This window comes from Pleurodeles waltl, chromosome 3_1, assembly GCF_031143425.1.
Source record: "Pleurodeles waltl isolate 20211129_DDA chromosome 3_1, aPleWal1.hap1.20221129, whole genome shotgun sequence".
Classification (NCBI taxonomy): domain Eukaryota; kingdom Metazoa; phylum Chordata; class Amphibia; order Caudata; family Salamandridae; genus Pleurodeles; species Pleurodeles waltl.
Genome location: NC_090440.1, coordinates 1,943,723,816 through 1,943,739,262, shown reverse-complemented (window position 1 = coordinate 1,943,739,262; position 15,447 = coordinate 1,943,723,816). Strand labels below are relative to the sequence as shown.

The following is a 15,447-nucleotide window of genomic DNA, read 5'->3' as shown; positions in this document are numbered from 1 at the left end:
ATTTGGGGCTGAACTAAATTGGTGAGCTCCCAAGAGAGCACTCTCTCTCTGCTTGCCGCCGCATTCACCTGCTCTCTGGGTTGGCCTAACCCACTATTACCCAGTTGCACGAACAGCTTGCGAAGGGACAGCAGGACTGTCCTCATCACCTCCCTCATAATGTACTGGAAGAGGAGTTTTCGAATGGGACTCCTCTGACTGAAAAATCACTCCCAGAGTCTGCGCCATTGTCCTATCCCTCAGATGCTGCCTCAGTATCTGATGTCTCAGTCTCTGATCCTATGTCAGAGCGGTCCTCTATAACCCGAGTGCAGGCAGCAGTCATCCATCAAGATGCCATCTCTGCTATTGGCTAAACTGTTGCTCTAAAACACTAGCCTACGTAGACAGTCACAAAATCGATGGTGTGTGTGAGATACGTGCAACAGTAGAGGCCACCTTACCTGCGCTTCTTCCCTCAATCAGCACGTACTTTCAAGACACTCAAAAAACACCTTGTCACATACCATTCGTCACAGTCTTTAGCACCTCCTGCGCCCAGTCCAACAATCATTATTGGTGCTCCCACTCCCTCCTCCTCGGATTCCCTCATTACCACCCAGCAAAAGTGCCCTTCATCTCTCCATAGACTTTACTAATGTACTCAGCTATTTACATAAAATACCGATGTGCTCTTTGCAGTAGGCATATAAACCTTCTGCGCTTCTTTATGGCACTAAAACTGCCACTAGACAAGTCGGACCCTTTTCCCCCCAGGGAAACCACACACATATTGACAAAAGTGATGTATATATGACAGCCAACCACCTGAAACTCAACTCAAGCAAAACCGAAATAATCCTCTTTGGCCCTCACCAAAAAAACCTGGGACCCCCCATGGTGGCCCACCACGCTAGGCCCTGCACCCACCCCCGCCAACTACGCACGCAACCTCAGCATCATCCTAGACTCCTCCCTCTCTATGACCCAACAAATCAACGCTCTTACCTCCTCATGCTTCAACAAACTCCGTATACTGAAAAACATTAAAATGGATCCCCACAGAGACCAGAAAAACTGTCACTCACGCACTCATCAGCAGCAGGCTTGATTACAGAAACGCCCTCTACGCCGGCACCACTCTAAAACTCAAGTGCAAACTACACGCATCCAGAACTCAGCAGCACGACTCATCCTCGACCTCCACCGACACGAACACATCTCTCCACACCTCAAATCCCTCCACTGGCTCCCCATTGACAAAAGGATCACCTTCAAGATCCTCATCCTCACACACAAATCACTCCACAACACAGGCCCTGCCTACCTCAACGAGAGTCACCTTCCACACCCCCACACGAAACGTCCGTTCAGCTGACCTCTCTCTCGCCTCTGACCCCCGCATCAAACACACCACCACCGGGGGCAGATCCTTCTCCTACATTGCACCCAAAACATGGAACGCACTCACAACCCACATTCGCAAGACCCAAAACCTACTTCTTTTCAGGAAGGGCCTCAAAACCTGGCTTTTTGAACAGTGAACCTCCTAGCCCCTTTCCCTCCCTCCCGTCCCCCCCCCCAGCGCCTTGAGACCCTCACAGGTGAGTAGCGCGCTTTATAAATCTCTTTGATACAGATCTACCTATATATATATATATATATAAATATATATCTACATAGATATATCTATAGATATATCCATGTACCTAGATATATCTATCTACATAGATATATATATATAGATATATACATATATTTTTTTTAGTTGTTGTATGGTTTCCTTGGGGGCCAAAATGGCCCCCAGGGAAACCCTACAACATCTAAAAAAAAAATTGCCCCCACAGGGGGTCACCCTGCCCACGGGCGACCCCCTGTCATTTCATTTTTTTTTTTTTGAAAAAAAAAAAAATCCCCTGGGGGGGGGCGCGATCGCACCCCCCCCCCCTCCCCAGGGGGCACCTACCTTTTTATTTTTTTAGGAATATTATCCGGGGGGGGGGGCGGCCCGTTTTCCGGGGGGGGCTGCCCCCCAAAAGTGAAATCCCTGGTGTCTAGTGGGGTTTCCTGGCCCCCGATCGCAGCTGTGCTGCGATCGGGGGCCAGGAAACCGTTTCAGAAGGCCTCATAAGAAAGGGGAGACTCTCCCCTTTCTTACGAGGCCTTCTGAAACTGTTTCTGGCCCCCGATCGCAGCACAGCTGCGATCGGGGGCCAGAAACAGTTTCAGAAGGCTTCGTAAGAAAGGGGAGAGTCTCCCCTTTCTTACGAGGCCTTTTCAAAATGTTTCCTGACCCCCCCGATCGCAGCTGTGCTGCGATCGGGGGAGCCAGGAAACCTGAAAGTGTTTCCTGGCCCCCGATCGCAGCACAGCTGCGACCGGGGGCCAGGAAACACTTTCAGGAAGGCCTCGTAAGAAAGGGGAGTGTCTCCCCTTTCCTACGAGGCCTTCCTGAAAGTGTTTCCTGGCCCCCGATCGCAGCTGTGCTGCGATCGGGGGCCAGGAAACACTTTCAGGAAGGCCTCGTAAGAAAGGGGAGACTCTCCCCTTTCTTACGAGGCCTTCCCGAACGTGAAAAAGGCCGTTTTCCCCATGAAAGCAGGAAGCGGCCGCAAGGCTGCTTCCTGCTTTCATGGGGAAAACACCTTTGCAACGTCAGCGCGCCTCGCGGCGCGCTGACGTCACAAAGGGGCGGGTGGGAGGCGGGGGGAGACACGGTAGCTTCCGTGTCTCCCGGGGGGGGGGGAAAAAATAAAAAATTAATCCTCGGGTGCGACGCACCCGAGGATTTATTAATGCCCTTCCTGGTGTCGGCCACTGGTCGTGACCCGCACCAGGGAGGGTGTGTGGGCGTCGGCCAGTGGCCGACGCCCGCATTTAAGAGGTTAAAGATAATAATCTGGATCTAGGAGCTAGAGATTTAGAACTGAATGGAAATAGAAGAAGGAGGAGAAAACCTAAATGGTTGTCAGATTGTGTGTGTGAATGAGAGGATAATGGTGTAGGAGACTTATCAATAATGTGTGTGAAGGTGAGAATGGCGAAGGAAGATTAGATTAGTTTTATTTTCAAGTATAGGTTATTAAAGTTTATCTTTAATTCTCTTTTTTATTTATGTACATTTTTTTTTGTTAACAGGAGAAGATGTGTTGAAATATATTGCTTTAATAGAGGCAGGGGATAAATACAGGTCAGTGGAGAGTTGAGGAAGTGTCCTCTTTTGGACTGATAGAGCCGAATTCTTGTTAGACCCAGGAGGTCATCTCCATCTCTGTAGCCCACATCTGTATCATTTATATGTGTGTGTTGTGTTATATTGTTTTAATAGAGGCCTGTAAATGGCTGTGTCTGATTCTAGTATGCTTTATAGTTCTGTGTTCGGGAGTTGCTGCAGGAAATCAAAAGAGTTGGATGAAGGTCTCTGTACTACAGTTAAAATGCGTATCATACCTGCAAGTTCAGCAGTAGACTAGTGTGAGATAACCCAAAAAGTAAAACATAATCTAAGCATCTGCCTCTTGGTGCTTTGTGTGTCTCTTATATGTGCGGGCTCAGTTTATCCATTAAATAAAGATCGTAATATATAAGTTTAGGAGTAAAGAGGTATAACTTTTACACACATATTTATGCAAATATTGTGTTGCACCAAACTGTTGATGGTAATTTGACATTCATATTCGGACATTAAGAATTACAAAACTGAAATCTGATGTATTTTTAATCCAGTAATGTGCAGTTGTATGTGTGCATATATATATATATATATATATATATATCACCCAGCTGATGCTGATCGCTTCCACCTCACGAGGTTGGTGCAATACTGCGGGAAGCCGTAAACCTGCTAACATGAAAATACAAGTGCCGCAGTTTTCACACGGACACCAAGATAGCACTCCAGGACGGTGATTCACAAGAAAAGTTTATTTGGCAACGTGTTTCGATCTGATGATCTTTTTCACAGCAAAAACTAGAAAACAAGTGCCCAATCACCTTTAAAAACAAATTTCCAACATCCTCATGGGAAATCATGGACATAGAAAAATCACCACCATTAGTGATCTGTATAAGAACAGACTCATGCTATACCTTTCATATGGGCATACAACCTTATTTGGAGATTGACTATTATAATGGATAATTTATATAAATAAATTACAGAAAAAAATGAATAAATAAAATTAACTAAACTAAATAAATAATTCTGGCCCAGTGGTCTAACATAGACAACATGTATTACTTTGTCCACAAATATCACAGCATAATTCAATTTCATTTATCATCATCATCTGTTCATGGACAAATAATACTGATTTTTCCATCTTTTAAACAAATCATAATTTTTTAATAAAATCAAAATCATATCTGCAAAATCCCTTCCAATCACATTAATTATTCATTCTCCCTGACACAAACCCACATAAGATGAAGAACAATTTACATTGATGAAAACAACCAAAATAGCTATTAGTTAACATAATCTGTACAATTTCAAACCAAAGGTGAAAAAGAAGAAAAGCTTTAGCCAATATGCACAAAAAGCTCCTCATCTTTGTTCATACCTCCAGGTATACGGCTGTTCAACTGAATTTTATACTCTGATTCCATAATCCTAAATATCTTCTCCCTGTCTCCTCCTAGTTTGTTGAGGACGACCCTGTCAATACCATAAAAGGATAAATCATCAGCATTTTTTTTTATGCAACAGAGACCAATGTCTTGCCATAGGATAATCCGGATCAACATTCCTAATGGCTCTCGTGTTCCAATATTATTTTTTTAAACAGAAACTTTGTACTACCTACATATAGAAGACCACACGGGCAAACCAGCACATAAACACAGAAATCACTATTGCCTGTTATTAACTTGTTAACATATCTGTTTTGCCCTGTAGGCAATAGGTAAGCCTTAACATTCTTACTTGCTCGACATGCTTTGCAGTGACCACACTTATAAAATCCTTGCTGTTCCGTAAACCACCCCCCTTGGACCATCTGTGACGTCGTATAACTGTGTACGAACATATCTTTCAGAGAAGAGGATTTGCTATATGTGATCAAGGGACTTAGTGGTACCTCAGATCCAATCACTGAATCAGAGCTCACAAGATGCCAATGTTTACAAATCATTTTCTTAATGCTCTGGGAATCAGCATTATAAGTAGATCTCTGCCTGCATGAATAGCGGGCGACAGGACGGTGATTTATAAAGCAAGGTATGTGCTGGTATGCACGTGTGGTCTCCTATATGTAGGTAAAGTAAGATATTCTTATAATTCTTAACTATAGTGTCACTTTAAGCTCTCTATTTTCACTGAATACCCACACGGCTGCCTTTGATGATATATGATTGCATTAGTTGGTTGTGACCCATAGCCGCCCCCTTTGTGGTAGAAAGAGTACATTTTGTCACTCCACCAGGTATCCACGTCACCCTTTCATTGCCTCAGAGAAAACTCACACCTAGGATGATGCAATGTGGCAAAGAAGGAATGGTATAAGGAGCTGCATGATAATAATGGCCCATCACTGGCAGTCTTAAAACCTTGTGCATCTTAGATCTTCAACTGCATCCCATACTTATATCTCCAGACCCATTCCACTCGTCTTTGCTGAATAAGACTTGACTTGATTCATGTACTGTGTTACCTACTTAGACTTAATCTGCAGCCCTCAGTTGTAGCATTGAGAGGCAAACCACACATATTCACCGCATGTAGGACTCACTGACATTGGCTCACCCTCTTTCTTTGTCTTCTGGTGGTGTGAGAAGATAGAATCCGCCACCAGTTGCTTAGTGTGCACTGTAAAAGTGTTTCTGAAGTAGGGCATAGGAATGACAAGTGCCTAATGTGCTAGGCTTCTTGTGGTATAGCATGCCACAAGGTCATGGTTGTGTGCCAAACTGTAGCATTTTAGAGCGGGAGATTATTACACTGTATTGTGATTCATTTTATATGGTGCTTCCTACGACTGCTGAGGTGCCAAAGTACAATAGTGGGCGAGTAGCATACTACTCTATGGGGGAGTTCTTGATTTTAAGATGAGGAAGTTGGAGTTTTATATTCCCCAGAAGCGTATGTAGCAACCCATGAACTTTGGGAATGACAGGAAAGTCTTGGCCACCTGCAGGTCACTGGGCAAGGGGTACACTAGTTGTAACAATGGCAAATGATTCCATGTGAAAAGACAAGATATTCAGGTTCCAGCTGGGTGAGCGAGGAGGAAAAAAGGAAAAATGTAAAATGTGTTGTGTGTTGTTAAAATCGCTGGTAAAGGCTAATGGCCTTATCAGATCACTGAGAAACGTTATGTCAGACGTCATAGGTCATAGGTTGATCTGTTTGCTATGAAATGGTAAGAGAAATCCAGTAGGCCTCACTTTACATTTTTAAAGGTGAATGATTACGCTGTGCTAAGGCCTGTAGGCAAATATTTTGTTACCACTGAATTGTAGGGAAGGATCTTGGTGTTGGTTATCTTCTTTGTTCAACCCTCGGGGTAGAAGATGTGCATTGTAATAATTATTTCTAGAATCTCTTTGGAAGGCCTGACAGGCCTAGCTGTTTGCCAGGATCTTGTATTATGAACGTCGCTAAATAATAGATTCATCCATTTATATATAATTTATACATACATGTAGATACTCGGGGTCTTTGGACCAGCTCTGTCTGCCATTGGTCTTCGAGTCATTTACACTCTACTTCCATTCATCATAGCATTCTGGGTGGGTAATGGTTCAGCCCACTTCAGTCATTGGGCTCTGTTACTGTGAGAATGACGATAAACAAATGGAGTCAACTCCTGCGGAGTGTCTGGCTTCACTGACTTACTACACCCTGAAACATACTTCAAAATGTAATTAATGCCCTTTCAGAGCCTTGGGGTTTTGAGCAGATTTATGTAAAACGTGTGCAGATGTGCTCGGCCCCTCCTGTGGCTAAATATTTAGCTGATTGTTTCTTGACGTTTTTTGTTTATGGTATGTTTCAAGACACTGAATATTTTAGAAAACGAAAAACAGTCGCAGCCTAGGTCGCAGCAATTCTTAGACATCTGGCAGCAATGCCCTGTCCTAATTGGACTGCTCTGACCAAGAAAGTGATTTATTGAGATGTTTGTTAAGGAATTGCACCCCGGGACAGCTGCTTGCCTTTACATTAGTGTTTCCTTCACACACCACTGACAAGTGTTCGAGTCCAATAGCAGAAACTTGGGATGAGTACATATTTCTGGCTCATTGCAGCAAAAAAACATACCACCACCCTCTCAGTTCTGTATTAAATAATTTTCTTCAGAGCTAAATCACAGACGGGAGCTGTTTAACACACGTTTTGACTGTGGAAAGGGAACGTTTTAACTTCAGATATTTGGAGCAGAAGCGTACATCAATTTTAAGTTCCAAGGACAGTGTCACTTTAAGCAGGGCCTAGTTTAAGCATCTCCCGTTTGTGCTTAGGAATCTGCGGTCCAGTTAAAGACATGCGAGCTAATGTAATGCCATATTTCTTTACTGCTATCCTACTCAGTAACACAAGAAATCCTACAGCATGAGGTCACAAAGACAAGTGATGTAATAAAGCAAGCAGGAGATGAAATGAAAATTCATCCCATATTTTTTCAGGCTCCGGGACAACAGCAAGCACATCCACCAGCAAATAGGAAAACGCCAGCAAGGTAGACCACTGAACAGTGCCAATCGCAAAGGACCCTGTTCCCCTAAAATTGCGTAAATCTACTTATTATATACTTGATCTGCTTTTTTTGTATGTTCTGAAATGTAAGAAGGTCTTAGATTTCCAAGACGTTTCCTGTTTCCGGTGGTCACATTCTTGTTACCGTCGGTCTCTCTCTTGGGAATTGTCCACAGATGGACAGTCTGCAGGTTTAGGTTCGGGTAAAATGTGCACTTGCACCTGTTCTCTCCCTTTTCCTGTTGAAATTCTGTTCTCTTGACTCCATGGGTATGTGGTGTGCGTCACGTTACCACCCTAAGCCCATTCTTGCTGCAACCAATATTTACTACTAAAGCTTGATTTGCAGTTGGGGTGGTGGGTGTCATTGGGGTTGTTAGTGCATGTCTTCTCAGTACTGACTTTATAGGTGTTCCAACATTCCTACTGATCACTTCATGGCCCCTGCCTCCTTTGCAGCATGCATATTCTCACCCCTCACCTGAATTATCCATCCCCCCTGGTGTAATTTCCATAATCATAGGTTTTATTTGCACCCATAAACATCAGCCTGAACCAGAATTTGTGAATCAAGCAGGTGCACAATGATGTTGAACTGGAAGGTCTCCAGATGTCGCAAACTGTGTCACTTGGTCTGGACTGGGTTGGCTCTGCTGGCCGGGTGTCCAGTTCTAACAACATCGTACTTGCGTCCATATAGTCACTGTTCGCAGAACAAGCCACCTTCACAGTTTTTATTTTTATTTTTTTGTATCTGCTTCACCTGCCATCCACCTATTGGAAACAAGGAAGGGCCCTCAGCAAGTGTAACCACAAAAAGTAGGGATTTGAGTACAGCCTGTGGATGTTCTTAGTTTAATGGTTAGTCCTTCTTCCTGCTGATGCCAGACACTTGTTTTGGAACATAAACGCTCCAGGTGGGTATTCTAGGTTTAAAATGACTGCCCATAATGTCATGGAGCTGGACCAGTAGTTCCCAACATGTGTTCCAGGGACCCCTGGGGGTCCGCAACTGCTTAGAATATTAAATAATATTAGAAAATTGGGTCCCCAGCTTTCAGTAATGACTCAGTGGGGGGGTCTCCGGCTTCCAATAACGATCCAATGGGGGTCCCCGAGTTCCAGTAATGATAAAGTGGGGGTCCACAGAAGTCAAAAGGTTGACCACTGGGCTAGACAATTCTGCCTTTTGGCAAGGCTCATGCTAATACAAGTGCCATATTCATACAGAGACATACACACAAATAAACTTTGTCTCATGTTATAAAACGAATTAATTGCAAGTGAGTTTATTGCAGGTTGAGAGTTTAGCCATTGTATAATATTTTAGACTTTTGTTCTTGCTGTACCCCTCATTGTATTGTTTTGTTTCCACAGCCCGAAAACCTGAAAGAAGGCTGCTCCCCAAAGGGCTGCGGGTGATCTGAAACATTCCATCTCCTCCTAGATTTGAAAGAGACCCCTCATGTTGTAAGCAGCCCAAAATGTTCAACTTGATAAAAAAAGACAAGGATGGGTCGAGGAGAGAGAAAAAGAAAGAGAAAGAGAAAAAAGAGAGAATGTCAGCAGACGAGCTGAAAAGCTTGGAGGAGATAAGCATGCGGCGGGGGTTCTTTCACATCAATCGGTCCTCTAAGCGGGATTCCAAGACCAGACTGGAAATTTCTAACCCGATCCCCATCAAAGTGGCAAGCAGCTCTGAGCTTCACCTGACGGACATCGACTCAGATAGCATTAGCAACAGAGGGAGCATAATTTTGGACTCTGGTCATCTGAGTACGGCTAGCTCCAGTGACGACTTGAAGACAACCGAGGAGGTGACTTTCAGAGGTTCTGTGCTCCAGAGGGCAGCCAAGTTTGGCTCACTGGCCAAGCAGAACTCCCAGTCACAGATGGCTCAGATAGTGAAGAGGTTTTCCTTCTCCCAGAAGAGCAGAGATGAGAGCCTGTCTGAGACCTCCACCCCCTCTGAGCATTCGGCTGCGCCGTCCCCCCAGGTGGAAATCCGTGTCTTTGACAGCCAGGCCCGTGAACTCAATGCAACCAAAGCTCAGTCTCAACCACAACCGAGAGTCAAGGTGCCTGAGGTTGTGGGCAAAACGTTTCCTGCTGACTTGAAACTACCCCCTGTGTTGCCACCACAGCCCCCTGAGCCTAGGGAACTGGAGCTTCAAAGGAGAAAAACTGGTGACTTTGGCTTCTCTTTGCGCAGGACCACCATGTTAGACCGAGGAGCCGATGGGCAGGTCTACAGGAGGGTGGTCCACTTTGCCGAGCCTGGAGCCGGCACTAAGGACCTGGCCTTGGGACTAGTGCCGGGGGACCGGTTGGTGGAAATCAATGGCCGAAATGTTGAGAGCAAAGCCCGGGATGAGATTGTGGAAATGATCCGTCAATCTGGGGACACCGTGAGGCTGAAAGTGCAGCCAATTCTGGAGCTGGGCGAGTTGAGCCGTTGCTGGTTGAGGAGCAGAGAGGGGCTGCGGAAAGAGGCTTTTGATGTGAGTATTAATGCTGTGACAGATCTTGTTTTGACACAAAGGCATGTAACTATAAATAGACGTTTTTCATTCTTGCTTAAGTTGACTGTCTAGCCCCCTTTTAAAGGCATTATAGCAAAACTATATAGTTACAAACGTAGAGAATGTGGTTTGAGGGCAGTCATAATGATCTAACGAAGGGAAAGTTGTACACTCAAATACTTTGGAAGCACCAGTGTTTGACAAAGATAGATTATATTGCAGAAGACAGTCTGAAACTACTTAACCTTGAATTAGATAATTCATTAGTCTTTTCAAGCAGAAAGGCGTGTATATCTCCAGAAGTAGGTTTCATGTGTTTCATATACCACACATAGACTGCCTTTTTCTCATTGAATTAACAGACTGGGCAGAGTGATGTGGAACGTGGTGTGGGCCACCCTGCTTGTTGGATGAGGCACTAACACCTGCAAATTTGTATTGAACTGCTTAGAGTAAACATTTGGGGGTGGGGAGGGGCAAGCGGACGAATATGCTTGTGGCCTCTACCCAGATGGGGCATCTCAGGTTACAAAATCAGACTCTTTTTTTACCCAGAACTGCATTCCTAAAACGACTGCATAATGTTTTATTAAAAGATGACTAGTTTGTAAGAGCCTCGGGACATCATTCTCTAGAATATCTCTTCAATCAACATGTATTTGTGATAAACCTCAAAATCCAAAATCTAAAAGCATCTCTGTGTGTTAACCTTCTCGGTATAGTAGTAGCACAGTATTTCCCGGGATCAGCTGCTGTCCCTGGTGGTGCCAGGATTCTGTAGTCGGGCAACAGTGCTAGTACTGTTATGGTGCCATACATCACATGTGGGTGTTGGAACAACCCTCTTGCCGCACTCATTGTCCCTGCAACATCATGAGCAGATATCTGTTTCAGAGGAATCTATCTTGTTGGCATCTGTGTTTGCCGTTTCTCTTGGTGCTGTTGTGCGAGATATGATTGGCACATTTTTATCCAGATCTTAAGCTAGTGTATGCTTTCGGTCTTAAATTAAGATCAAGAGAAGGAGGGTGGTGCATCTCTGTTAGAGGAACTATCCTGAAGAGAGGGAGTTCCCTTCAGGGTCTACAGTAATATAGCTGGTGGGGGGGAAGCTCCTTGCGGGCCTCGCAGTGACATAAGGCATACAGCCACAGGAGGTGATAGGAAATTCACAGAAACACAAGTCATGCAGGAACAAGGGTGAATGAGACCCCCCACAGTGGAAAGTTGGCAAGCGGGGGGGTCCCTGCAGGGTCTACAGGAACTAAAGTGGCAGAGGAAGTCCTCTACAGGCCTCACAAAACATACATCTACAGGAGATGAGAGGGAGGTCTACATTGGAGAGCTCACAGTAACCATTCATGCAGGGCACAGGGGGTGAATGGGATCTCTACGATGAAAAGCTCATAGTAGCACGAGCCAATCAGCCACAGAGCGTGACAACAACACAACTCCTACATGCAGTAACTTTGGTGAGAGGGGGTTCTCTCCAGAGCTTACTGTGACATAAAGCATACCCTGTTGGGGAACAGTATCTCCCCGCAGTGCTTGCAGTATTGCATGTCCTGACAGTCTATGGCTGGGGTCTTCAACCTTCTCATTAATAACAGCTACTAATAGGCAATGAAATTCACCTGAAACTACTAATAGTATTAGTGTTGCAATAGTGACGCATTAATCATGAATATGTTGGTGGCCGCGATATGCAAGATTACCAGCAGTGATCGCATAAGTGCATCAGGCATGGTTGTAAGAAGTAATTTTAAAATAAACAAGCATTTGCAATGCAGCGGGTCTCGCATTACGTTGAGTTAGAGCTATTAGCGTTGTAAACTCCTAACCGGACTTTTCTTGCCATGTTAAATGAAAAAAAAAAAAAAAACGAGCACGATCGCGCTGCGAAATAAAGAGAAAAAGTAGTCCAGAAACCCTACGGAAAACATAGATCCTCGTATGTTTCCAGTAGTTTACCGGTGCTCTCGAGGAGGACTAAACACCGGAAAAGGCATGACGTTTGCATGCCTTTCACGAAAGAAAACAATCAGATTTATTTTAAAAGGCAATCCCACGAACCAATGAAATTGACTGACGTAGTATATACGTGGTTAAAATCCCTCTAAAGAGAGATTAGAAGAAGGACTAAGCACTTTGCACTCGCCCTAAAAAACCTTTATCACAGTTAAATGCCTCTCCATTGCAATGTCCCTCCTACCAAGTTACTAATATTAGTAATACGTCTCCCAAACGCTTATCACTCAAATATCAACTTTAGATATATCTTGGAAATGCAAGAACTTATCTCCAAACATCAGCTTATGACAGTTCCGTCTTGAGTAAACACTTTTTAAATTTTGGTATTCATATATTAATTAAAACAAGCGTGCATTTTTAATTTAGTTTTTACAAGAGAATGGAGAGCTCGTGGTAACTCACAAGTACTCCTTGGAGAAGCCTGCAGCAGCGACGGGGACTCCTAAAGATCTTACTTTAGTGCGTGTTCTAGAAGTACAGGGACGAGCAGAAACTTCTGTGTGCCACATAAAACTCCAATCTGACGTCAGGGTTGCCCTGAGGTGTTATGCAGGAACTATCGATGCTAAAAAAACGAAACTAGGTCATTGGAGCATTAGCGCGGCAGAAATCTGAAATAGGAATAGTTCTGCAATCAAATGACTGAGGATGCAATCCTAATTTGCACGTGTTCAGGTACATTTGTGAAAAACGACGCACAAGTCCTGTGCTAACTTCATTGCTCTCCAAGTCCAGGCGAGGGGATCTAGGGTGCATCAAGAGATGGGTACGAGTGGCAGGTTCTGAAAAACAGGCGCACAGGACAGGTCACTTGTCCACAAAGCTGCTGTTCTTTGGCGCCTCCGGCCTCACGGGCTGCATCACACGATGACGCAACGTGTGACGCAGGAGTGGTTTAACAAGATGCATTGCGTAGGCCCACATGCTGCACCGTTTAACACATGACGCACGTCTGTGGAGCATCCCGGTATATAGAGACTGGTTTCACCCACCTACCCTAGAGGTGGACACCTGGTGTCAATACTAGACCTTCAGGTCCACCCACGGGGCACAACAGGTGATGTGTATGTACTGGGACATAGAGCGCATCCTCCCATTCCATTAACAATGCCCCCAATCTGATTTTATTCCTATGACTGGATGAACCAAGAGACATTCTGTAACTCTTTGCAAGGTCCACCTTTTATGAGATATTGTGCCAGGCTATATGTCCTAATAAAGACTTCGAAACTTTGTTTTCTCTATAATAAAGTTCCCTTTTTTCTCTTATATTATCCTCTTTATATATTTAGACATAAATTTAGACATAAATGGTTTAAATGTTGGTGCTTATTGTGTTAATCCTCTTTTCATATGCCCTCTTTTACAAATGGCCTCCCCGTCCCTTTGACCCCATTCCAGTTTTAAGTGACACATTTTGGAATTGGATTAGCTGCACTTTGCCTCTCCAACCCTGAGCTGGAGTCCTTTTATTTCCTCCAATCCAACCTGTTAAAATGTTTCTGTGCATGGGCTGCTCTTGGTGATCTGTCATACTGTTGGTTTCTGTCCTGCTTGTGTCCTCCACTTCTGCCCCTGAAGGACTTCTGATGGTGGTGGAAGAAGTGTCTTTCTCTGAGGCACCAGAGATGGAAGGATTTCCCCTCCTTGCTCCCTAGCACCCCGATGTGTATCGCTGTATTAAGACAATATTGGAAGTACTGACTTCTGTTTGTGTCTGCAGATAAGTAGCTGTGTGTCGATGACCCGCAGCAGTAAGGTGTTACTACAGTACTCAGTTTCTCCATATTCTATATTGTGATCCATCTGTGCTTCTATCTGTTCAGTTGCACTTATTGTAAATGTGTTGCATGGAATTTAAATGGAAATATACACACAACTAAGAAAATGCCCATAATATATGCAAAATGTGCAGCATGAAATATATTTTACACCTAAACTTTAACAGTACTATGATTGTGCTAAATTGTCCTGAGAAATGTTCCTAAACGTTGCACCGTTGTCAGTAGTGAGCAATAGCAGGACGAGTCTGCACTGCAGCATGTATACTCGTGTCTGTAGGTGGTTTTCCAGTTTTAATGAATGTTTGTACCTGGATTTTGTGTTAAATATTACTCTTAGCCACTTAAGGGTGTACCAATAATCTTCGTCATGGCAAAGCAGGTCAGCATTACCAGGTGAATGACGCACACACTGGCTGGGAGATATAGGGAAGTCAGAGTGTAGAATCACTATCTAAAAAGAAAGACGGCTTCTTCCTGAAGCTAATAGCCTACACAGCCCCATAATGTCTTAACAACGCAAAGTCAGCTCACAGTTATAGTAAAAGAAATGGTGGAATTTAGTCCGGATATGTAATGTGTGAGTTCTACAAAGAATTATAGCAACCTTCTTAAGCGGAAGCAAGAGTGCATACTTAGGGAAATGCCCAAAATAAATTGTCCAATTCAGGTGCAAGCCTGCTTCTGCTTTAATAGCATTCTACTGTAGTCCAACATTCCTATTACAAGAGGAATACTGTAACTACGAAGAGCAGGAAAACACCAGCCCCTTGTTTTTAATTTGCTTTCAAGGGCAGAGATATTGCACTCGTTCACAAACCGCCTAATATTCTATGTGATTAGATTAGTTAGGTGAATAAATACACAATAAATTCGAGACAATTTGTGAAAAAACATTTTTAAGAAGCATTGTGAAATAAATTATCACATACTAGTATTACATTTGTCTAGGTTTTCTTTTTTTCTTCAAAGCAATAATTTATGGTGATTTTTCAAATAATTTTTGTTATCCACTGTTTAGGTTTTGAAGTGTTTATGGATCGCAGTTGGCGTCTCCTTTTTGAAGAAATGGAGTAGGATGAGCGGGTCAGGGTGGTGTTTCATGCAGTTTCTTACTGTTTTGGTGCAAATTTAAAAGTAAATATTTAGAGCAGCAATGATAGGTTTGTAGTGGACAAGGGGGAGTGGTATCCTTTTTTAAACAAAACACTCTACTCTTGTGAAACACAGGAGGCAGGTGTCAGATTGGGTTATGGTATTCGATCATTGAGGTTCCCCCTGTGTTAAATTGCTCTGGCAGACATTTACTTTTGTGTCTAGTGGGAATGTTACGTTTTAGGGTACTTATGGGGATCCTGTCCTATATTTCAAAATTGAGTTATGATTTGCAGTTAACAGGGTAGTGTGAGGTACATAGTGTTCTAGGAGGTTGAGTGGT

At 43.8% G+C, this 15,447-nt stretch overlaps 1 protein-coding gene across 7 annotated transcripts in view; it reads left to right on the top strand.

Annotated features, from left to right (window-relative positions):
- The window catches only part of MYO18A (myosin XVIIIA), an 805,500-nt gene that overhangs the window by 82,801 nt on the left and 707,252 nt on the right, over nt 1-15,447 (top strand). For all 7 annotated transcript variants that reach the window (XM_069226228.1, XM_069226223.1, XM_069226221.1 and 4 more), the window contains exon 2: nt 9,053-10,176. In XM_069226228.1, the coding sequence (XP_069082329.1) occupies nt 9,160-10,176 (1,017 nt within the window). In that variant the 5' untranslated portion in view covers nt 9,053-9,159. The remainder of the gene's footprint in view (nt 1-9,052; nt 10,177-15,447) is intronic.